This window comes from Ambystoma mexicanum, chromosome 1q (genome assembly GCF_040938575.1).
Source record: "Ambystoma mexicanum isolate Mex_15411 chromosome 1q, UKY_AmexF1_1, whole genome shotgun sequence".
Taxonomy (NCBI): Eukaryota; Metazoa; Chordata; class Amphibia; order Caudata; family Ambystomatidae; genus Ambystoma; species Ambystoma mexicanum.
The window spans coordinates 1,208,475,553-1,208,496,791 of record NC_090922.1 but is presented as its reverse complement, the minus strand read 5'-3'; the positions used below and the strand labels follow the sequence as shown (position 1 = coordinate 1,208,496,791).

The following is a 21,239-nucleotide window of genomic DNA, read 5'->3' as shown; positions in this document are numbered from 1 at the left end:
GTCTTGCTAAAATCCATCGACATAAGACAGCTATGCAGTCTAACATTGAGGCGCAGTCACTATTATCTGTCCTTCAGGCACTATGCCCATTGAGTGGGCAGGATGCCAAAAGACTATCCATTTAAGGATAACCGTAGAATCCTGTAGCTTGCTGGCTGCTCTTGAATACGCTGCTTTGATTGCTTAGGCATTCAGATGGCGTGGCCGTCAGTCAGCACAGATTGTTCACCAACTGTCACGAAACGCACTAGAACATGTTCAGTGGGAGGAAGGACCTCTTAAGGCAGGACACTGCACCCGCTTTTCTGCCTAATAGTGTGATTAATTTGTCAATAGTGAGGGTGCAGAGGCATGTGATTACTAACCCTAACATGCGATCGGAGTACATGGGTGTAAGAGTGTGCCAAATTATTTGAGTACCTGTGAATATGATGCCAATACATGGAAAATGGTGCAAACATATGATGGAAATATTCGGTAAATGGTGCAAATATTTGTGCCACACCTGTCTCATAACAATAAGTGCTTAGTTTTCAGTGCTTGTTTCTGAAGTGGAAGAAAGATCGACATGATGGAAATTAGAATTTATAGTAATCACATTGACCCCCATTTATGAATTTACCTTAATTGCCCGTTAATTGGGGATTTTTAACCCGTGCGATAATTCTGAAAAAACACTGTTCCTTTTATACCTGTGTCCTAGCAAGGATGGAAATGCATGAAACCATCATCGTTGTGAGGTGGATGGAAAAGTACATTAACGGTAAAGCACAATAGCGTCCTGAAAGGTCAACCAGCCATGCTTAACTTTGCTAAAAATCAACACCATTCACAGTACTGAATGTACTTCTCATTGCCGTTGTGATTTTTGTTTTTACTGGATATATTGTTTTTATTGAAGTGCGCGTGCTTCGACTGGGCATGCTTTACATAAGCAATACAAAAGTGATCAGGGCAATCTTTGAACTGTTGCTTTGCAATAATTGTTCGTGATTACTGAGCAGAATGTGGTCCATCTAGAGATGGAGAACAAAGTGTAAACATGGATTTGGGAAATCCGATTGGCAGTACGTTATACATGATTTATTGTTACGTTTTGTTGCAAGGTTTGGGATTAGGGGGTGGGAATTGCTGTTCATATTCTGAATGGAGAGACTTTTTGAAAATTGTCCTAAAGTTCTGTATTGTGGCTATATTCTTGCTATCAGTGGCTCGCATGTTCCCGTGGTGGGGAGAACAATGGGTGAAAACAACGTGCATCACAGGCGGCGTGGAACTATCCGATTAAACGGCGCCTGAGACTGCAGGGTGCGATGTGGGCAGTGAATAGACATTTAGCAAGCCAGGATAGGTATAGAGGGCCAAATGAATAGATTACAATAAACGCAGGGGGAATTTTTATAATTGGGGAGGAAGGTATTAGTTTGACGGTACGCGTTGAGAAGTTACTTTTTGTTGTGGAGCAAAAGACCAAACTGAAAAAGCTGAGAAGCTAGAGCAGTAGCCAAAACGACCGGGCAGCAGAATAAACATCAAGGTTTTTTTCTTTTTTTTAAAGTTTTTGTTGTGACTGATACTCTGAATATTTGTAGTGTCCTAGTACACTGTACATAGCTCGTGCATCTGCACGAGGGGACGCACGTGGAAGAAAGCGAGGTGAAGAGGCCTGGAACGTTGGCTCGGATGTCAGTTGGAAGAGGAGAGAAGGAGAGAAGACGTCCATTTCATGTCCCCTTCATATTTAATAATACTTAATTTTACTAGTTGTAACACCATAATAAATATATATATATGCACTCCTACCCTGTTTCTCCATACTTCAATATTCTGTAGTCTGGGATCAACATTTCTGGCAGCTATTTAGTTCCCGATTGTTGCCTTGAAGAGACTGGTTAGTTTGACGAGATCTATGCGCAATTCATTTTGACTCCACAGGCCAAGTGGTGCCGTACAAACATAGCTATGTTTATATTACTGTGTGGTTGAGAATGTATACACGTAGAATACATTTTGAGAATAATGGTAGAATATATTTCATAATGGGTCTTTTTGTAATGGACACACTATTTACTTCTCATGTGGATGTTAGATTGTGACATGCTACATACTAGCTCCTGCTTCCTTAATGCCCAATACCCCAAGAGCTGCTCTTAGATCTTGCTCATCAAATCTTTATTTTGATTCTTGAAGTTTACCCCCAACAGCCGAAGTAGTAGAGGTAAAGAATTGTTGATGTTTTAGATTGCTGTCAGAGAGAACCCCACAATTGTGAGTTGTGAGGCATGAGGTGAGAAGGTCAGTATTGGAGTTGAGGAAGAGTGCACTCTATACCCATTTGTTTTAAAATATTGCAATTAAATCGGCATATAAAAGGGGCATGAACTATTATTTCAGATATTTAATCCGGATTGATCCGGAGTAACATTTTCTCTGCAACTTAGTTATCCTTTATATTTTTAAATTGGTATACATTTTTCAGCATGGCAACATTAACATTCAAATATTTTCTTTTTTCTCTAGCCTCCTGTTGGGACTCCAAATTCAGGTAAAGTTGATTAGGTTTACTGTACTTAAATTTATTGAGCTAAAACTTTGTGAATTCTGTAACAGTCAATGTATATTTGGATAAATAAAAACCGATACACGCATCATAATATTTATTCATGTGGTCATAGGAAAATAGAACTGCTTGACTAAGAGCATGCTGGCATTGTTTTGATTGTTTTTGGTGAATAACCTTATAGCAACTAGAGCTAAAAAGGAAAGCCGCTAAGATCTGCTGACAATATTGTGTTCATTTTGCCTGTGTACAATGGATCTTCACAGGTTTCGAGTTTTGTTTTGCTTGGCTAGCGTCATAGGTGGCCTCAACACGCCTAACTCCCAAAGACTTTTCAAGGGTGTTTTCAGAACAGTCCTGGACAGGTTTTAGGAGGTCACCCTATTCTGATGAGCCAAACGCTATCTGAACATCAATGCTTAGTTAGGGGGTGGGGTGAAGAGGGTGGCGGCAGAAGGTGCTGCTACTCTGGATAGCGATTCTCTCTGTTACAGGCATATGACTGAAGCTGTCTGGAGGGATATCCTGTTGTGAACAGTCCACTGCAAACTCTGGTGGCCTGAAGTGAGACAAAGGAAACTGGGCCACATCTTTATACAGAGATATACAATGATTATATAGGCACTTTGCTTAGGGAGGGGACATTTGTTGCCTTTCCTCTGTGGAATGGATCTGGCTTTCAAACTGGTACATCCCCCATCTCAGGGCCCATCCCTTTTTCACACGGTCCGCCTACTGACCTGCTCACACTAGTTTCCTTTGGGCAACCTCAATGCAACCTCCTTGACAGACCAAAAGTGATAAACAAGCATGAATATTGCTAAAGAAGGACATCATTTAGATAATGACTGGGCCATTAAGCCAAAAACAAAAGTGCATTTCCTGCAACGTGTTCCTGAAAATTCAGCAATGATTCTTAAAATTGTACCACAACAGATGTCTCTGTTAAAAGGACTATAATTCAGATCTGAATATTTTAATCCCTACCGATGTTCATGTTTATTTGTAGATGGAACCCCTTTTTTGTTTGTGATGATGAGTAATGGATGACCTGTTTTTGTTTCCAGGCTCATAGCGAGCTGGGATTGGCTAGGAATGGCTTTACTATCTTGCGCAAATCATCTTAGTTGGGACCGATTTCTTGTCTTTTGAGATTTAATCTACTATCTGCCCGGTGTTGCATTACCCCACATCCCACCAAGAGAAGCGCTTCAGTGACTAGCCAGTCTCTGCCAGTATATATTCCCTGCCTGCATTAATCTTCTCAGCCCACTGTGGACAGCGCTGAGCCTACACGGACACCTTGGGAGGGCCTCAGCCATATTGTTGTCAGCACTGAAGCTAAAAAAATTGAAATAAAGAGAAAGCCAATGTAACAAGGCACTGCCAATGAATAACTCTTAAGGTGGGATGTTTGGTACCGCCACACTGGGCGGATAGAAGATTAAATCTCAAAAGACAAGAAATTGGTCCTGATGAAGTAGATTTGAGCAAGATATCGAAACCGGTCGACCTGACAGTTCATGGATGCCTCTAATTTATAGGAGACACCTGTTGAGAACAACCAATTCTCTTAATGCCTAGGATCTATATGATGCAATGATGGGCCTTTATATATAGTATATCAAAATTTATGAACAAAATAGAAAGTTTTTGTTTTTATCAACGGTTTGCAACCTAGACTTGCTTGATACCCATTTACAGATGGGTAGGGATAGCACACACTACGGAGGATGAATAAAGCATTGGAAATCCCCTGTTTGTTCTTTCCAACATACTGTATTTATGCTAATTTGTATCCTCTTACTTGGGACAGCCTATGTAAGATCTTGGCAATACTGACCCATTGCTCATTGTAGAGTAAGGGCTAGCTTTCCTCCTTGTTTAGCCTTTTAGAAAGGAGGTACACCACTCGCGCACTAGGGACAGGACACTCTTCAGGGTCAGGGTGTTCTTCTGGCCAGGGTCATAAACGGTAACACAATACATGGATTCCAGCGGCCTTGCTAAATAAGTCTGACATCTAGCAACTAAACAACTGGAGTGCCCCAAAGCCTAGAATCGATACCATTGAGGACCCTTCACCAGACGTCAGAAACTTTATCTTAATGGGCTCCAGGAACACCAGATGGTTTGGTCATCTAACCACAGAAAGCGACGTCAACCTTGGAAAGTTCGACATCCTGTGTCTACAGGAGACGTGTCTGACGTCAACCATATTTGGATCAAAACCATATTTGGACGGCTAGGAGATCATTTTTACACCAGCATAGAAGGCACCAACTGGTCGTCTGCTGGTCTTTTGACAACAATCTGCTCATGCTGTGGCCTCGAACTGATGGCACAAATCCTCTTTTCACCATTGCTTTAAGCCTCACTGGTCACGTGGCAACGTTCTGAAGTGTTGCCCCGCAAGAAATCGTTGGACTTTCTCCTTTTAGTCAATACTTACTGGAACCCAAGTATTATAACAAACGACTCATACTTATCTGCAATGGAGAAATTGCTTGACAAAACGAGCATGACCTATCAACCTAACCATGTTATAATCAATAGGGACCTGAATGCAGTATGCCCAGAACTTGGCGTGCAGAAACCGCACTTGCCACAAACGTTACCGGTTTTCAAATGAGGCAGAATGTGGGAAACCCCGATGGTTGAAAGAGACCTACACAATCTACATCAAACAAGATCAAGCACAAATTCCTATGTTCCAATTTGGGAACGGGCAGATCAGAGTGGCAATATTGACCACACTTAACGTTTTCAAAGAATTACTTGCTCTGATCACTTCATTTAGAGTGGAAAAAACAGTAAATGGTGATCACAACATCTTGGTCACATCTTGGGAGGCTTTACATTTTCTGAGGCCTCCAATGATGCATGAAATCGAAGTTGATACTAGTGGATACCGACTAAAATTGTCTGAAACCACAATTGGACAAATGACAGAAGTTTACCAGACAAACATCCACCATGATAATTTCAGGTCTAAACTGAAATTGGAAGTGGACTACGTTCCCCTTCCATCAATGCACTGTGTGAAAAAGAAACGCAAGGACAAATCGTTAAAATCCCACACTCGCATGTATAACCAACAACTAGTTGAACAGAGAAGAATTCTGAGACAAACTAAACGTGCAGTAAAGAAAACTTCTCTGGTAAACCAAATAAAGGCAAGGCTGGAGGAACGAAGTTATAAAAACTGGCTCCTACAACATCGGCTTAAAATGTACCATCTTGATTCAGAGCGGATGCTCCGTGCAGTATGTGGGGGAAAAAAATAGACTTTTGGTTATTGACAAGGAAGCCAACAAAACCAACTACTTATTTCAAAACAATGTTAGTGAAGCAAAGTGGGTCAAACACTTCTTACAACTATACAAATCTCTGACAAATTAAATAGTAGCCACGCAGCCACAAGGCTCTAAAACTTGGGAGATTCCATGTGACTGAAACAATCCTGGCAAAAATCAAACTGAAAAATTCAAGAGCCCCGGGCCTGAACGGGATATCTAACATTGACTTAAAGACCAACCCCGGCGAATGGGCCCTTCATTAGAAAAATCTTCCAAAACTGGAACCAAATTAACACCATACCATCTACTTGGAAGACGGCTAACGTTGTGCCAATTTTTAAGAGGTGCATAGGAAGACCCACTACCTTATCGCCCAATAGCGCTTCTCGATGTTATCGGAAAAGTATTTGGGTCTTGTGCCCTGGACGCTCTTCACCAGTGGTTAAAAGATTCAGACTTTATCGACCACTATCAGAGCGGTTTCGTCAAGAATATAGGCATGACAGCCAACATTCTCCTGCTGAGCAGCCTATCAGCAAAGGTTTTACAGGGCGGATCCAGAACGTTCATGGCTTTCGTTGATCTGGTCCAAGCTTTTAACCAGGTCAACAGGGATCGCCTCTGTGAAAAGCTTAACAAATGCAACTGCCCGAAGACGCTTTTGGGCCCTATTAAAGCACTCTGCCAGGAGACCTCAATGAGAGTAAGACTCAGTCGAGCTGGACCCTTATCAAAGGAAATCCCAGCAGCCCGGGGCGTTAAACAGGGATGTCCGCTGGTCCCTGACTTATACAATGCCTACATGGTGGACTTTGAAGATACCGAAAAGGAAATTAGGATCTTTCTGTTTACAATGAGCAAATCAAAGGTCTCTAGACTTCTTTACGCAGATGTCGTCATCCTTTTGGAACAAACGGCGGTTGGTCTGCTAAGACAACTAAACCCTCTATTAAAATACCTGAAGGAAAACAACCTGATGTTGAACAAATCTAAAACAAAAATATGACGCTTGAAAAATCATCCAAGAAACCAGAAAAGGAAAATTGGTTCGCGTCAGAAGCAAAACTGGAGAGGGTCATCAGCTTTAAGTATCTAGGAGCTTCTTATGAGCAGCAACATCATAGAAGCTCCTATGCAGGCAACACTTCTTGAAAAGCTGAAAACTTTGACCACCTAGGCCAAGGCAGTGGACAAAAAATATGGATGCTTTTCGCTTATTCCAGCATTGAATTTCTTTAAAACCAAGGTTGTACCGAGTCTATTATACGGCACAGAGGCAATGCCCCAAACCCCCTAAAAATTTGGCCGAAGATCGAGGGGAGCTTTTGGAGGTAGACTCTCTGCCTCCCACTTTCAACTTCACTGCCTCTCACCAGACGAGACCTATGCATGACATCATTGAGTGCCACGTTCGTAAGAAACAGCCTGCTGTTATACAGAAAAGTCATCCTTCAACCAAGACCAAAAATGTTTATCATTAACAAAGAAATGAATGGTGGAAAGAAAACATACCAAAGAAGAAAACCTCATAAAAACCCGAATGAGGTGACAAGGAAACTGATTTGAAACTGACTGGATTAAAACCTTAGAGGTAGCTGAAAACTAGAGCTTTCCAACGTACCCAATGAAAGTCGACTAAGTCGGAGGATACCTGACCAAATTCGCAAACAAAAAACTCAGTCGTACTTGCTTGAGAATTAGCCTAAATTTGCTGAGAACTAATGAGATAAGGGCGATAGAGGCCAGTCCAGTACCAACAAATGTCGATTCTGTTCACTCGGAGATCAAGTGGAAACAACCAGACACCTTTTACTAAATTGCCCGGGGCTACAGGTGGCAAGATCCACATACTTTGGGGGGGAAAATGAAGTCCTCAACCACAAATAACGAGGAAACCTGGTGGGCCGTATTAATGATTGTAGAAAAGATACAATGGGTCATCGCTGTTGCCATATTTATGGAAAACATTGGTCTGGAGTAGCGAAGCCAAACAACAAGGGACCAAAGAAGATCTTACCCTTTTTTCTTTTTTCTTTCTCCATCTTTTTCCTTTTCTCCTCCCCTATGGCATCTCCTTTTTCTTAAGACTAGTGGACAAATGGATAAAATTCACAAGACACGTCAAGGCACTTTTTCCTTTGTAAAAATTGTAATGCAATTAAACCAAATAATACATTTTCTTTTTTAAAATGTCAATCCTGTTCTCACATTTGTAGTGTACTTTGCTATTTATACTATAGATTTGTGGGGGCATGTTGAAACATACGTGGGCGTGTACGTAATTTGTGTCTAGATTTATATGTAAATAGAACTTCTGTTTGAACAAATATAATGGGGCTTTGCAAAATAAATACTGATCACTTTTCGGTGTGCTGTGTAAATATTGCTGCAATTGTTTAGATTTGATCACATTCTCTTGGAGATGTTCCTTTCTGAAGATAAAGAAGCCAATTTATATTCCCTCATAGTAGCACTAGGAAAGTATCACTTAGTCTCTTGTACACTATCATTTGTTCTGGCCCGACTAGCAGTTCTAACTGTGGAGTTTGGTGAGCTTTGCTTTGAAAACAAGCTGTTGGATGGCTTTGGTTTCAATTTAGGATATATTAACGTTGCCATTCAAGACTTGGCTTGCTTTTCTCTGTAAATAAGAACTGCAATTTTCTTTGTTACATTTTGTTAGCTACAATATGCCATTTTTATCTTCTACTGCACTGATGTTTGAGGGATAATAAGTCCTCTATAGATCTTGCTCTTTGATCAGCCGCCTGCCGGCACATCAGAACAAACTGCAAGTTCCCATTTGTCAGTGAAGCACGGATATGGAACTTGCAAAAGCATTACATCAAAGATCGAGATTTTATGATGTCTTTCTGCCTATTTTACTCAAGATGTATAGGGATTTCCGTATATGCGACATCGGTGAGCATGAACAACTGCTATACTTGTCCTCTGATTCAGACATCACGCACTTGTCTTCATTCCTGAAGGCCCCGGGCGATAATTGCTGTGATCTAGCTTAATTCCTCGCATGTCTCTTTTCAATCGGATTAGTAGATCAAACCAGGCCGCCCTCCTTGAATTTTAGGTCACTGTATCAGAAATGACCAACTATTCAAGAGGATACCTTGCTGTACGTAGTAGACTCTACTTTCTGAACCCCAATCTGGGAAGGCTACCCAGTGATATTGAATTATATATTAGTATTTTTATCAAAACAAAGACTTAACTAGGCACATGAGTGCGTATGAACGATGTACACATTGCAATAAAAATGCATATTAACGTACTAAGTAACTCGGTGTACAGTCTATCCATGGACTGTATGTCCTTGTTATAAATAGATATCAAATTTACACTAGCAGGCTGTTTAATTAGCGAACATTCAGCACCTCAAGTGTATATAGCCTGTAGCTGGTCAAAAAAATAAACTGCCCTGTTCAGACCACTTACTGATCAACCTCAATGGCTGATGGGTTACCTTACCAGTGAAGTTCTCGGTGAAGCCGCCTATGGCGTGCCTCAGTCTGCCACAATAGCTCCACACTGAGATTGCCCTTTGCACTCCACGTTCTAGGTCTTCCTTGCTATGCAGATTAAGTACCCCAACAGACCTCATTTTTTTGCCTTAGTCTAGCGATCCAGAGAGGCCCGATGACCTGGATAGTGCTGAAGCTGTTGACAAGAGTTAAGGGTTTCTAGTGCCATTCTTACCCCAAAGAACCGGAAGTTGCGAAGTAGAGAGATTGAGTGGATGAAGACAAAAAAACCCTATGTATATCTTCTTGACAGTTTCCAGGGCTTTTTATAAGGTGTCTGCAAAGTGGCACATTATAAAAGGGGGATGCCTTTAAGACTGCGTATATAGGCTACTACAATAGGAAAACAACTTTATTCTCTTTTGGATGTCTTCATTTTTTTAATGTGATTGTCAAATACGTTGTGGCTATTTGAGCTGTACCATAAAGGTAAAAGACTTGGTAAGCAATGGATTATTTGAACTATGACTGAAGCTTCTGGTGCTCATTTTAGACGGAAATCTGGAAGACACATTTACATGATTCATGCAGTAATTGCCATCACCCCTCTGTTATGATTTTTACGGTTTTATGAACTCTGTATGGTCAGAAATTAAGGGGCTTAGGCATAACAGCGCTACTTGCTAGCAGACCAATACTTGTGCTCTCATTTTATAATCTTTTTCTTCACAGTAACCTATTATCTTTGATCCCTGTAATTGATGGCTGGGTTTGAAATACTCTACCGCTCACTGGTGGAAGTGAAGTGGAGCATGTTGTGGCATAGGAGGTGGAGGGGCTTGTGCTGGGACTTGAGGGAGGGACATGTAATGACTTTGGCCCCAAACTTATAGTTTAGCATTGTCTTCCAGTTTTGTGGCCACAATTCTTTCTTTTTAAAGTGTTCTCCCTTCTTTAGTATTTCGATCAATTGAGATTTCAGATTTTCAATAATTGACCTAAAGTCTACTACCCTTCCTGTTATTCTAAAATTGTTGCTTCTGACATTTCTCTTTGACAAGGAGCTGCTTTCCTAACTTGAACCCAAGAAGTGTTGCTTTCTATGACGTCTTTCTAAAATTTTCCTGATAAACTAAAATAAAAGGACCGGCTCCCTTTTGGATCTTGACTTGATCAGAAGTCAACCTTTGTTAGACTGTTATTTGCTGCAAAGCACATCTTTCAACTGTGGGTGACAGATTCGCCCCTGAATATACAGTGTTTGAGAATTGATCAAAGGGTGGAAGCATTACTTTCACTGGCTCATTCCAGCTTGACCTTCTACTTCCTTGCATATAGTGAGAAAGTAACATTCACCAACCCTTCGCTGTTCAATTAGAACAAAAGGCTCACATCCTAAGTTGCCTGGCATATGAGCATTTAGTTACATAGGGAAGACGCATGAACTTTTTTCTGTCTGTAGTGAAAACCATCCCATTCATTATCCAATTCCTAACAACTGATTCTCCTTAAGTCTAAGTATTGCTGCTTCAACAAAACCGTTTTACACATTTGTGTCCTCGTTCTTCCAAAGGTACTAGAAAGATTTTACCCATTACACGAATTACAGTTCGTCTCCTAATGTCACCCTCTGTTAATAACAATCTGAGGGAAATAAGTAAAATCTGAGCCCAGTATTGTCAACTAGGGGTTTGGCTGCTGCAACATGCAAGGCAGTCCACTTTTCTGACAGCCTGTGCCAAATAATTGCATATCTAATGTACTCTGTCTACTACTGTATGGCCATCAGCGTGCATTTGAAGGTTATTCATGTTATACTATCATGGTACTACTTAGCCAAAACTTACAATCCTATTCAGACCATGTTGCACTACCTTTAAACAAATGTGATGATGTGACGCTATCTGTGCCTAATTTGGGACTCTCTTGATGGCAGTGTAACCTAGGACTCCGATTTATTTTAAAAACATTTCTTAATGGAATTTGAAAGGGTAAGGTACTTAAAAAGTGCAACTAATGCACAGAGGTTACATTGAACATTTCTTCAGAGGTGACATTTGTCATTTTAGTTGAATTGTCAAGCCTTTCAAGGAAGACGGAGGATGCAACTGTTTAAGGCTAACGCTCAATATGAGCAGGGAGGCACCATTTTATCATACATTCTCATACGGATTAGTGAAAGTAAGGACAGTACTGTGGCACAACATGGAATCTTATGTACCTAATCATATAATTGCTGGGGTTATTGTCAACCCATATCCTTTGCCACAGAACCACACTGGCACCCATTACTACTGGTTCTATCTTCCATACTCTTAAGTGCTCGCCGCCTTTGTTGAAATGGATTTTCTAGAATCTTGCCTGGTGGACAGTTTTTAGGAGGCCACCCTAGTTATGATGATCAAGGAGCTGAAAGAGGTTAGCCAAAACCCTATCAAAGTATGTGGATGAGCCCTCCAGGTTTAGTCTCAGGAGAGTGTTTGGGGGGCCAGGGGCGTTCAGAGCAAACAATAATTCAATTGGTTATAAAAATAGTTATTTATTTTAGGCCATCAGATCACACAAAAAATGGAGGTAGTAGTATCACACAACATTCTGTAATACAAATCTACATAATCACCACTAGGTGTCCTTCTGTATGGGGACATTATTACCTGATACCGTCCAGAGTGTGGCAGAGCAATAGAATAATCGTGAAAAGATAAGTGAAGAAATCAAAAGCTTGGTTGCATCAAACGTAAGAAAAGGACATTTGCGAATGTTAAACAGATGATAGCGACCAGCACGTGAAGTAATGGAGATGTGATGAGAAATGGATAAATCTTTATCAAGATAAAGACCAAGATTACGAGCAGAAGATGAAATGGGTAGTTGTGAAGGAGGAAATTGGACAAGGTCGAGGTGAAGGAATAGTATTAGATGGGGGGGAAAAGAGAACTTCAATTTTAGTAGTATTTAAGACAAGTTAATGATCCGGGATTTAATAGCTAGAAGATGAGGTAAGATTATTATCAATATAAGATTAAAAGGATCGAAAAGCTGGGTATCATACGTATAGAAATGATGGGATATTAAAAAAAAAAGAGATAATATCAAGAGCTGTGTAGAGGGAGAAAAGAAAAGGTTCTTAAACAGAACCTTGGGGAGCGTCGTGTAGAAGAGGTAGTGTCTGAAGAGGACCCAGCCCAAGATACAGAATGTTTGGTTCTATAAATATGAATGAAACCCAGACAAAACAGAACCGAGAACCCAAAAGGAGGATGGGAGAAGAGTATGATCCAGTGTCAAAAGCCGCTGATGAATCCTATAGAATAAAAAGAGAAGAGTCTTTAGAGTAATGAGCAGCTGGCGAGGAGGAGGGGGTAGCAGACCTGCTCATGTGTTGCCTTGCCATTCATCATCCCAGTAGCTTATTGTTCAGACACAGCAGCCTCCGTCGGAGGACAGTTTTTTTGTTGGTGCAAAATTCTGTGTTTTCAAACAGTCCCAGGCAATTTTGTGCTACTTCCTGAGGAGATTTTGCTGCCTTAGCCAACGTTCCTGCTGAGTCCTTCTTGTGCATCTAATACTGTGCCCATGATTAGTGTTGTTCTCTTGCACCCTCCTCCACAGGCACCCGTGTCCTTGCCTACAGATATAGCACCTTTTGATTCGGTCTACAGACTCTACCTCTTCCTCCTTATACCGCTTTGCCACCTGGACTGCCGCCTGTGTCTCCACCTGTTCCGGCTCTGCACCGTTCTGATTCTGCAGATGAGTCCAAATTGGGAGATAACAGTAGGAGGAATTGCCTTCAGCAGAAAGAGCTTTTCATGAGCGGGTGATTGCCTGACTGTTCAGTAATTCTGGCGCTCCTATCGGCTTCCAACCAGAGCTTATCGATTTTGATAGGCTTCTGCCAGAATGTAAACAGGAAGTCTTTCACACCGGACTTGCATAGACTAAACAGGTCGCTCATTATCGGTTGCAGTCTGCAGCTGGCCTGTTCGGACTGAGGCAGTTGAAAATAGGAGATGGGCCGATTTGTGCCTGTAGCGCGTGTCTCAATTGCCCTCGACAAGATCATGGACCACCCTTGTCTGGAGCTTCAGAAAAATATAATTGCCTTTTAAAACGGCTAGGTCACTAGCATTTTTGTCGAAGCTGGCTCCAAGTAGTTTTCCTCCTTCCAAAGATCTTCAGTGCAATTTGCAGATTTGTTACTGCATACCTCTATGGCGGTGCCCTGTGGTTGGAGATGCTGCAGTGAAAAGTCTTGCTGTGTGGGCACTGGGTGCAATGCTTGTATACTGTCAGTATGTTACAGGGTATGGTTGAAGGGTAGCTTATATGTGCTTGCATAGTGTGCTGTGTGCACAATGCTTGCAGGATGGGCAATGTTCTAAACATGTTGTGTTTACATTGCCAGTGGAACAATCCTTTCTAAGTGGAAGTGGGTAAGACAATAGTATGTGAATTAAAGGATGTAGGGGTGCCGGAGACAGTGTAATGTTTATACATTATGGTAACAGTTGTATGTAATGATGTTTCTGATGCTTGTTAATCTGCTTAGAATCACATGCTGTGCATATGGTCCGACATCCAGTGGTAACTGTGGAGTATTGCATCTTGTCTTTCGGGGACTAAAAGGGGACATCGGCATAGGCATGTCTGTAACACTATCCCTATCGTGACGTGTAGTGTACTCAAAATCCCTCACACGCCGAGGTCCCTCAGATTGTTTTTTTCCGCCCAGATAACTGGTCGCCTTATAGCAGAGATCTTACATAAGGGACATTGTTTATCCTAACCCGACTTGTCGGTTATTTCCCCCTTAAGCCATTTTGATGCCAAAAACAACTTCGACGAAGACTACGGGGGAACTTGTCTACAACGGTGGATTTCGGTTCCTATGATCCGGCGGCTGAGGCATCCACGTGGCCGGGCCTTCTGGCCGGCCTTTACAGTAGGGAGAGTGGGGTCGGGGTGGCCATATTTCCGGTATGTGATTCCTCTTTCCCCTCTAGGTCTGGTCATCTTCCCCTTTTGCCATGGAAAGAACTCCTTTTAGGTTCTGCCCTAAGTGTAGGGTCAGATATCCTTGGAAGGACGACACAGGACGTACAACTCCCGTCTCCCCTTAGATCACGACAAGAAGCGTTGTGCCGCTTGTAAACTCCTTCGGCTGAAGACCCTTAAGGATTGGCGTGTAAAGAGGTGGGCTGCGTACACTATGTCATGGGTGGAACCCCCCCTCCTCCACCCCCGCTGAAAGTGACGGGGTTACCTCTGATGACCAAACATCTGTTCCGGATTTGATAGACCTTCTAGGTCCGGCACACCCGTCCCCGACCCTTTAAGGCCTGACTCTGGTCTTGCTTAGGGACAGCGACAGGGGCGTACAATCTCATTTCACGAAGCACACCGCCCCTACACCTATTTCGACGGGTACGTCAAAAAAGGTGAAAGCGCCAGCAGGGCTGTCGAGAATTTTGACGGTTTCCTCGGATCGTGCAGATCCAAAGCCTTCCCCGCATCCGCAGCAGCATCTTGCGACTGGGCATTCCAAGACAAACAAGGGCGCTACCCCTAAATCAAGTTTACACGTCGAAGCGTGGAAATCAGATGCTACGACGGTCCTGAAGGCTACGGTAGGCCCAAAAATCACGACTAGGTCTCAAGGCAAAAAACTGACCGCTAGGCCCTATAACGCTGCGGAAGGTAATAAGTCTACCGATAGTCCCTTGGACCCACTAACTCCCGCCGATTTGGCAGTGTTCGAACACAGCATCAGGAGAATTACTTCAGCGGTTGGGCTTATTCCTCTTCCGCCGAAAAACATGGGGCAGGCTGCGGACACACCATGGATACGCCATGGTGACCCGATTCTCAAGATACCTAGGAGGACAGTCCGCCTCATTCCAACACCCTGAGAGAACATTTTCGGCGCCGAAGGGCAGAAGACGACGCTTTTCCACCCGTAGGCCCTTCTGGGTCCTCTAAATGGACTAGGGAGAAATTTGAAGGGTGTATGGACCGTCTTGAAAGAATTATCCGTTTTTCTGCACTTCCTTCCCCGAAAAGATCTTGCGGAGAGCCTAATCTTCAATCTGCTTCACATTTTCAAGAAGATCAGCCTTCTCTCCCCTTCCAGCATGAAGACATCGTCCAGATGGACACTTATAGGGACATTTACAATGAAGATGAAGAACCTTCCTTCCTACAGAATTACGGTGAGGACCAAGTGATGCTACGGACAATTGAGAAGAAACCCAGCAAGTGGGCACGGACCCATGGATGCTTCCCTATCAAGATCAGGACACTGATGTATTGTGCCTGGATTCCTCTCTATCCACCCCGGCTCACCAGGCCTCACCAGTAGACTACCAGATGGCCTTCTTCAATACCATGTTAAAGAAGGCAGCTGAGCATTTTCAAATCTCTACTCAAGAAGCAGTGCCTGAGCAGGACTTTGTAGAGTATATTCTTAAGGAGAAAGCTCCCTCTAGCAAGGCCATTCCCCTCCTTAATTGTATCAAGAGAAGATTGGCTCCCTCCCTGGTGTCACCAGCTCAAACCCGGGCAGTGAACCCAAGAGTTGAAAAGTTATTTTGGCCAGCTCCTTTGGACCCTCAGTACATTAATGGGCACGCCACCCCCGATTCTCTGGTAGTGACTACCACCTGGAAACGGGCAGGAGTACCCCTTGCCATGGGGGAGGAACCTCAGGATAGGGAACCCAAGAGGCTGTATGCCTTGGGCAAGCGAGACACCTCGGCTGCCGAATATACGATGCGTATAGCGGATAATACTACGCTGCTGGCGAGTTATGCTGGTGTTCAGTGGAACCTACTTCAGCAAGGCCTCCAGGAGGTCCCAGAACCCGTTCAGTCCAAGCTTCTTACTATTGTAGCCGAAGGAAGGCAGGTGAACCAGAATGTAATAAAGAACACTCTGGACATGGCTGAAACAGCAGGCAGGTCCCTGGCCCAAGGAACCTTACTCAAAAGGCATACTTGGCTGCATACCTCAGGGTTTAAGGCTGAAACACAGGCCTCGCTCATCAATAAACTGATTGACTGTTTTTCCGAAGAGGTTAGCTTCTTCAATGAGGCGCTAGAAACAGCCAAAAAAGAGCATGAGACTCTTAAGTCTCTGCAACAAAGCACTCAAGACCTTCCCCACCAGAGAGGAAGTTACTCTCAGCGGTCCTTTCGAGGGCAGTCCTGTGCAAGTCAGAACAGCTATGGCAAGGGAAAATTAAATACCGGACAGACATCATAAAGTCCTGCATACTACCCTCCAAGGGGTCAGCGATGCGGCAAAGCCAGAGGTAGAGGCCCCAATCCTAGAGAAGCTGTAGCCTCTGGTCAGAAATGAGCATCAGATCCAGGTCCCTTCCCATGTCACTCCGGTCAGGAGGCGCTTAACATCTTTCCTCATGGCATTGGAGGGGATAACTTCAGACCAGTGGGTCATAAAGACGGTCGCCCACGGGTACTGCATGGAATTCGCCCGACCTCCACAATTCAGACCACTGCGCTCACAGCGCCTGTCACCGCACCATCTGGAGATCCTGCTGGTGGTTAAGGACGCCATAGAAGCTGTCCCTAATCTTCAGGTAAACAAGGATATTTATTCAGTGAACTTCCTTGTACCCAAATAGGACCTCACCATGCGCCCTGTTCTAGACCTGCACCCAGCAAATAAGTTCATAAAACCTCAGAAGTTTCGCATGGTAACGCTACAGGAGGTGATCCCACTATTAAAACGGCGGGACTACATGGCAACATTGGACACGAAAGATGCATAATTTCATATTTCTATATTGCAAGCGCACAGAAAATATCTAAGGTTCATGATCGAGGACAGGCATTACCAATTCAAGGTACTCCCTTACGGCATCGCCTTGGCGCCAAGGGTGTTTACGAAGGTCCTGGCAGTAACTGCAGTACACCTGCGCAGGTTATCCGTCCCGGTTCACCCTTACTTCGACGACTGCCTCATAACGGGGGACTCGTACGACACATGTTTTCTGACCGTAGACCTTCTCTTCAGTCTGGGCTTCTCTATCAATGATGAGAAATCCAGTCTAGTCCCCAGTCAATTAAAACCATTTCTGGGAGCTCTAATCTGGACGAAAGACTGCCCCGTCTTCCCCTCCAATGAGAGGGTTCAGAACATGCTTTTTTTAGATCCCTCAATATGTAGCCAGTCGGGAGGTGACGGTGCGCAAAGCCATGAGCTTGCTACGATGATGGCGTTGTGCATATACTTGGTTCCCCACACGCGGCTGCGCATGCGTCCCATGCAAAAGTGGCTCAACAGCCAGTGGCGTCAGGCCAGTGGACAATGGGAAGATCTGGTAGTTGTCTCGGCAGCCCTCGTTCTTTCGCTGCAGTGGTGGTCAAGAGAAAACCTCTTGAACGGGAAGACCGTCCCACCCCTGCAGTGGAAGCCACTCTCACGACAGACGCATCTCTCAAAGGGCTGGGGGGGGGGTGGGGCGCCTCACCTGCTTCATCAGACAGCACATGGAGTTTGGGCCCCTCTAGTAGCGTCCAACCATATAAATTTACTGGAGCCATTACCGGTGTTCAAGGCATTAAAGGCCTTTCAGATGCAACTATAAGGGAAGACAGTGCTGGTTCCAACAGACAGCACTACAGCCATGTATTACCTGAACAAACAGGGGGGGCCACTCACTCTCCAGGGCTATCCAAGCTGTCCCAAAACATTTGGATATGGGCTCTCAGACACAAGACGTTTCTGTTGTCCCAACATGTTCCAGGGGAACTCAATCTTCTGGCAGATGTGCTCAGCAGAGATTTTCCTCTGCCCGAAGAATACGAATGGCGTCTGCATGAAGACATCATGGCCAACCTCTTCGCAGAATGGGGCTTCCCAGAGACCAACCTATTCGTAACTCCGGAGAACACCCAATGCCAAGACTACGCCTCCAGGTACCCCCTCCAAGTGGACGGTCTCTAGATAAAATGGTCAGGGAAATTTGTCTACACCCCATGTATTGCTCGCCCAGAGTGCACGGACCGTCATTAATCACCAGCGCAGTTGCAGAGCCAATACTTTGAATGCAGGGAGACGACGCAATGACTTACAACCACACGCACACTTAGAAAATAATGAGCACTTATACGGCTATTTATTCATAGCTTGGAAGCAACAAGTGATATCACAGAAATAAATCACAGAAAAGACAGAGAATTCAAAAGAAAATACATCACTGTGGGCGTAACTGAATCCCTCATCTCGCCAGAAGCGGCTGGAAGACCCCGGTAACAGCCAGGCTGAGAGCACAACAGCCCACAGGTATGCCGGACAAAGGCGTCCCCCTTCCGACTGAGGTCTTTGTACTTATCTTGTCTGACCGCTGAGGGGTTCCGCATATATGCACTCCTGAAACAGGGGTGGCAATTTGGCAGGCTGGCGTGATTGTGTGTTTGATACAGTGCAAGTGCTAAACAATAGGCCTGTGCATGAGCATGAAACTCCTTTGATGCGGCTAATGACTCCTGCTTTACAGATTCAACCCAACTCAGAGAAACCCTATTGTACTGGGAAATTACCCTGGGTTCTTTAGCTCCCTATCGGGCGACTCCAGAGTCAGCAGGGGTAGACTTGCATTCCCATGAGGAAATCAGATTAGACCCAAGAGGGATTGTTGTAATTGAAACCGGGATTGGAGTACAAATTCCCCCAGAGCATATGGGATGGATTGCCCCTAGATCTGGCCTAGCATTGAAGGGAGTTCAAGTGTTTGGAGGGGTCATTGATGCCGATTACCAAGGCGAGATCAAAGTCATCCTGATGAATAGTGGAGACCAATTGTTACCGATCCACAAGGGCGATCGGGTGGCCCAACTAATTATTATTCCTATTAAGTTGTCCATGATTAAGAAGGGGGAGGCTCCTACAGTGTTAACTACCCAAGGGGATCATGGTTTTGGCTCTTCAGACAGTATGGTACCAGGTGCGAAGGTGTGGGTGGAAAGGCCAAGTGGCCCACCAGTGCCCGCAGATGTCATTGCATCAGACAAAGACCAAGTAGTCTTAGTGATGGAGCCTGGTAGAAAGAAATAGCAGTATGTGCCCGCAGACAAATGTTACCTAAGAGAGTGATTTACAACACTGATATCTCTTGTCTGGGTTTGCCTTGTAGATCCTGTGTCTGGCTGGTGTAATTGTGGGACTAAATGGACTCCGTTCGGGAGAGTCAAACGGCATGCTGCTACCAATGAAAAATGTCACATCTGTATCAGTGATCCAGGGGAAACCGATAATGAGTAATGATGTCCAAAAGCAGCCTTCTGCCGAAAAGCCAGCCAGACCGAAGACATGGATTCGTGGAATGCGGCAAACATGTCAGGCGCAAGTGAAAACAACATTGATGCCAGCTATGCAAGAGGCGTCTTCAGGACGGCGAAAATATTCTCCAATGATCACCCAAACGGAGAATATGTGGATGTATTTGGCACAACAGGTGCTCAACATTACGCACTTTTGCCTCACTGACGTGCCCAATGCTGAAGCTTTACTGACTGCTTGTTTAGCAGCGGTGCCAGCGCCAGTTCCGGTTCTGAAGCACAGTTTCGGCATCACGCACAATGATTCTTTGGTTCAAGATTTAGATATTAGGTAATCCTTTTCAGTCTGAGTACTGCAGGTTTTGCCAGGAAACGGATCGCAAATGGAGAAACTTGACACGTATTATAACCTACAATATAACTCAAGGCGATGTGCGCTACCTTATGACATGCAATGCAAAAGAAATTGGCAAATGCCAACAGCTCAATTTAACCAAACAGCAAAATCAGACTGTGTTAGAGAAACGATTGTGTTCACGAGTTCCAGCACATGTACCACTATGAATAACACTATGTCTTGTAATCATACAGTGATAGCTGCCAGTCATCTGAATCATGTGAAACTTCCAACAGGATGGCTCTTTTCCTGTGGCAACATCACATACATTTACATTCCAGCTAACCTTTCCGGAGGTCCATGTGCCTTAACTCAATTAGGACTAATGATGTTCCCTTTACACACAGCAATATCTCGAAGCAAAAGGTCAACTTTCGAGTCTGTGGGTTTATCCCCCGATTGTGATTCACATGTGCATTTGCTAACAAAGGCTGAGGTTCTAGCGTTAACCCTTTCATTAGTGGGAGTTTGGGGTTTAGCTGCTGGGGGGTTACCAATCTTTAATCAAGTTAGCATGTCTAGTAGTAAAAGGACTCAATCATACTTCTCAGGCATTAGAAGAGTTACTCCTTGACAGCAAACTTATTAGAAAAGCACTTGGCAAAACAGGGCTGCCGTTGATTATCTATTGCAGAAGCATAATTTAGGTTGTAACGCAGTTGAAGGTATGTGTTGTTTCAATCTAAGTGACCATTCACGATCCATTGAAAGTTATATTCGAGGTTTGAGGGATCTCATTTCACAAGTGTCCCAAGATCATACTGGGAAATTGGTGGGATTGGTTATTTTCATGGATTCCTGATATTGGGCGAACACTGCGTTACGCTTTTGCTTACATTTGTATTGTATTAACTATCATAATAACTTGTTGTTGTATTTAATGCATTCCCAACTTAGTTCAAATGTTTCGTCGGTTCCAGAGACCGGCTCCTCTGCCACTGGGCTATGGAAGATAAATATCCAAGAGTGGAATTGTTATGCTTGAGCTTAAACATGACGCTGGTGCGCAGTGCATTCTGGGGGCACGCAGAGCCATAATGGATATTTATTCCATGCCTCAGTGAAAAGCTGTATTTACTTTGCTGAGAGCTGAATTTGCTTTGCTGAAAAAAACATGTTTTCCAAACCTGGTATGCAGCCAGTCAAGGACATTCTGCTGGGAAAGCTGGTTTTGTTATGTCTTGTTATGAGTTATGGAAC

General features: G+C 43.8%; 1 protein-coding gene across 7 annotated transcripts in view; it reads left to right on the top strand.

The window, feature by feature from the left end:
- MIER1 (MIER1 transcriptional regulator) overlaps positions 1-21,239 on the top strand; it is an 846,254-nt gene that overhangs the window by 103,978 nt on the left and 721,037 nt on the right. For all 7 annotated transcript variants that reach the window (XM_069641951.1, XM_069641950.1, XM_069641954.1 and 4 more), the window contains one exon: positions 2,521-2,545. In XM_069641951.1, the coding sequence (XP_069498052.1) occupies positions 2,521-2,545 (25 nt within the window). The remainder of the gene's footprint in view (positions 1-2,520; positions 2,546-21,239) is intronic.